The sequence below is a fragment of the Aotus nancymaae genome, unplaced genomic scaffold (genome assembly GCF_030222135.1).
Source record: "Aotus nancymaae isolate 86718 unplaced genomic scaffold, 86718_ANA_hifiasm-v0.15.2.pri h1tg000062l, whole genome shotgun sequence".
Classification (NCBI taxonomy): Eukaryota; Metazoa; Chordata; class Mammalia; order Primates; family Aotidae; genus Aotus; species Aotus nancymaae.
In genome coordinates this window covers 23,913,102-23,916,124 of record NW_026988476.1, presented here as the reverse complement: position 1 = coordinate 23,916,124, position 3,023 = coordinate 23,913,102, and the positions used below count along the sequence as shown (strand labels likewise).

General features: G+C 37.9%; 1 protein-coding gene across 1 annotated transcript; it reads right to left on the bottom strand.

Moving 5' to 3' along the window:
• Positions 1-1,706: 1,706 nt before the first annotated feature.
• Positions 1,707-2,763, bottom strand: LOC105716456 (keratinocyte-associated transmembrane protein 2-like). Its single transcript, XM_012451083.3, has 2 exons — positions 2,613-2,763; positions 1,707-2,570 (listed from the first exon to the last, which is right to left on the bottom strand). Exons 1-2 carry the CDS (start codon positions 2,749-2,751, stop codon positions 1,915-1,917), a joined length of 795 nt encoding a protein of 264 aa, XP_012306506.2. The 5' UTR covers positions 2,752-2,763; the 3' UTR covers positions 1,707-1,914.
• Positions 2,764-3,023: the final 260 nt, after the last annotated feature.

Genomic DNA, 3,023 nt, shown 5'->3' with positions numbered 1-3,023 from the left:
AGCATCTTGCAGATGAAGAACCTAAAACTCTATCTCTGACCCCTCAGGCTGTTATGGAAAAGTGCTGTTTAGGGTCATGTGGGTTCAATTCCTGCTCTGCTATTTGCCAGAAGTGTGACACTGGGCAAGTCATGAAATCGCTCTGTGCATCCTAAGGAGAATTCCCTACTTCAGAGAATTGTTGCAAGAATCACATGAAATAGCAGATGTGAAAGTTCTTTATAATCTGTAAGACAATGTAACAATGCATTCTAAAGAATTATTCTTAACACTGGCAGTACAAAAGCATGTTTCCAAAACTCCTTCCTCTAGATCCTGTCCTCTTACCACTTCTGAAGAAACCAGCAATGATTTTGTGGCTCCAGGAATTTCTACTCACAGAGATGTGCTCTAAAAGCAACACCCTGCATTGGTTCCGCTGGCACCTGAGGCATCACCTGCTTCTCAGCTTTGTTAGTCTGGAAGTTCACTCTCATCTACCTTCCGACTTCAAATGTCTATTGAATTCACTGCATATCTAGAGGAAGGAGAAGATGCAATGGGAAGGAACTGAGGCAGTTTAGCTTTTTTTTAATATCTTTGCCATTTATTTTTTAAAATCTTATTCAAAATATTAAATAATACAGTTCAGATATGAAAACGATTACTGTAATAAAACAGTTCAGGGGTATTTCCACTGTGCTTCCCTTCTTTATTAGGAAAGTACACTATCCACCCAAGAGACAGGATGGATGGCCTTCGTCCAGCTCTACACAAAGCGCAAGCCCACTGGCTCACCCAGGCCCTCCTTAACATATATTAGGGTTTAGGTTTCCTAAAAAGTTGTTGTGATACTTGTAAGTCAACCGTGGTTCTAATCACATATTTACATATTGATCAATTCTTTATGATAGGAAGACAGACATAAATGAAACACAGTAAATAATTTCCAGTTGTCATAAAAAACAAAAACAAAGAAAACAAGTGTGGGGGAAAAAGGTCATTGTACACAAATATCCTTATGTATACAAACAACTTCATTCAGGTATAATTTTAATTTGAAAGACCTAGAGGGTTATTTAAGTGATAACGGCCCCTAATATTTATTCAAACTTACTATAAAATAACAAATGAAGTAAATGAATCCGATATAATTTTAAACTCTGCCCGTTTCTTGAAACCTTGGAAGAACCCGTGCTATAACCAATTGCTAACTGAAAGCAATTGTACATGTATTTAATATTTTATCGCAGTTTCCACTTCTATTTAATATAGTAATTCAAACCAAGAAAGTAGTATCTCTGTAACATTTTATCTATGTCCACTGCAAGCTGCAGTCTCTGTTGCCAAGATTTCTTGACACATTTAATGCTTTACCTAAAATTGTGGTCAGATTGAGCAATATTGTTACCCTAAATTATGTTTAAATTATCTAAAAATCTCCAAAGCAGTTTTCTTGAAGGAAAAAAATATTACTCAAATGCAAAGCATTATCACACATAGTTCCTTGTACATTACAGTTTGGGACCACAAAAAAATGTGTGGTTAAAAAATAGTATTTGAATGGCAGAGAATGAATGTGAGTCAGTCGTAACAGATATGTTAGAATTTAGTTACAAGTTTGGGATCTTTTAAAAGTAGCATCACTAATACTTCCAGAGGAAGCATAATAAATCTAAAATAATAAAAACTACAGTGTAAATATAAGGTAATGCTTAACTCACATTTTGGACATCTGATCAAACTCAGCTCTAAAAGTACAGATAAAAAATTACATACTCCTTGTTTGTGACATTTAATTTCCAAAGCACCAAGGCAAAAGAGAGATCCACCTCTCATTTAAGTACCAATTACCTGTGGCAAACATCTGCACAATATCATATAAAAAGTCAAGCAAATAAAATTACATAATAAGTAAACTCAAATCACAGTGCTTTAAAAAATATAATCATTGGTGATCTTCAAAGAAGGCATTGGCTTATTAACATTCTGATCTAGGTGATGGTATTCCACTGTTTTCGAACAAAGGCCATCACTCCATTTCCTGCTTTGAACCAGAAGAAAAATCTTCCTTTTGTTGTGATACATAATGTAAACAACAGCAATGCAAAAAGCAAAAATAATAAGATGAAAAAAGAAATGGCTATCTTCTTCTTCTATATTTGAGGATAGCATCTTAACAGGTTTCACTGACTTTTCAATTTCCACGTAACCCCTGTTTTCTTCCAAGGTGTCATCAGACTCGTCGTCGTCCCTGGGGCCCGTGGTCCAGTCATAGTCTGGTTCTCCATAATCACCATTGTCCAGAGTGTCTTTGGCTGTGGATGGAGAACTGTTCAGCATGAGAAGATCCTCCTCCTCTATGCTAGGATCTTCATTGTTATCAGCTTCCTCCTGAGACAGAGAAGTAGGAGAGGGATGAGGGGCCAAAGATGCTCCTCCACTTTTCTTGGTACTCATGGGAGGGAGGGTGGTACTGATTTGGGAAATAGAAGCTTTGGTTTGGTTTTCACGTGTTAAAGCATTCACATTTGGGATAGAAATATCTGAGTTGTGCACAGTTTGGCTCGGTGAATCAGTCCGTGATACAACTATGCAACAATCTTGCATGTTCTTCACATGTACCCCAAAACCACTGGATAGAGCGGCGGACACAAGCAGGAGCGCCAAGACCAGCGGCCGTGCCAGCCCCGCAAGGGCTTGGATGGCCGACCCTGGCAGCAGTTTCGCTTGTGCGGGCCCCCTCATCCTCCTCAGGGCGGCAGTGGCCATAACGGACTCGGATAGGAGCCTGCGCTGTTTGTCAGTTTAGCTTTTAATGCAAGATTTTTATTTTTACTTGTTCTTCTCTTAGTTTTGCTTATGAGTAAAATGAGCATACATGAAAGCCTTAACGAAACTGATAGAGAGTGCTTATCTAACAGTGATGTTCATTTATGCTTGTCAAACTGTTTTATTGTGCTTAAGACTCTCTCTTTTCATTTGTTTTCATTCTTTGATTATTTTCCCCCTTGCTATAGAAGTGGAAATACCTTAAATATGGT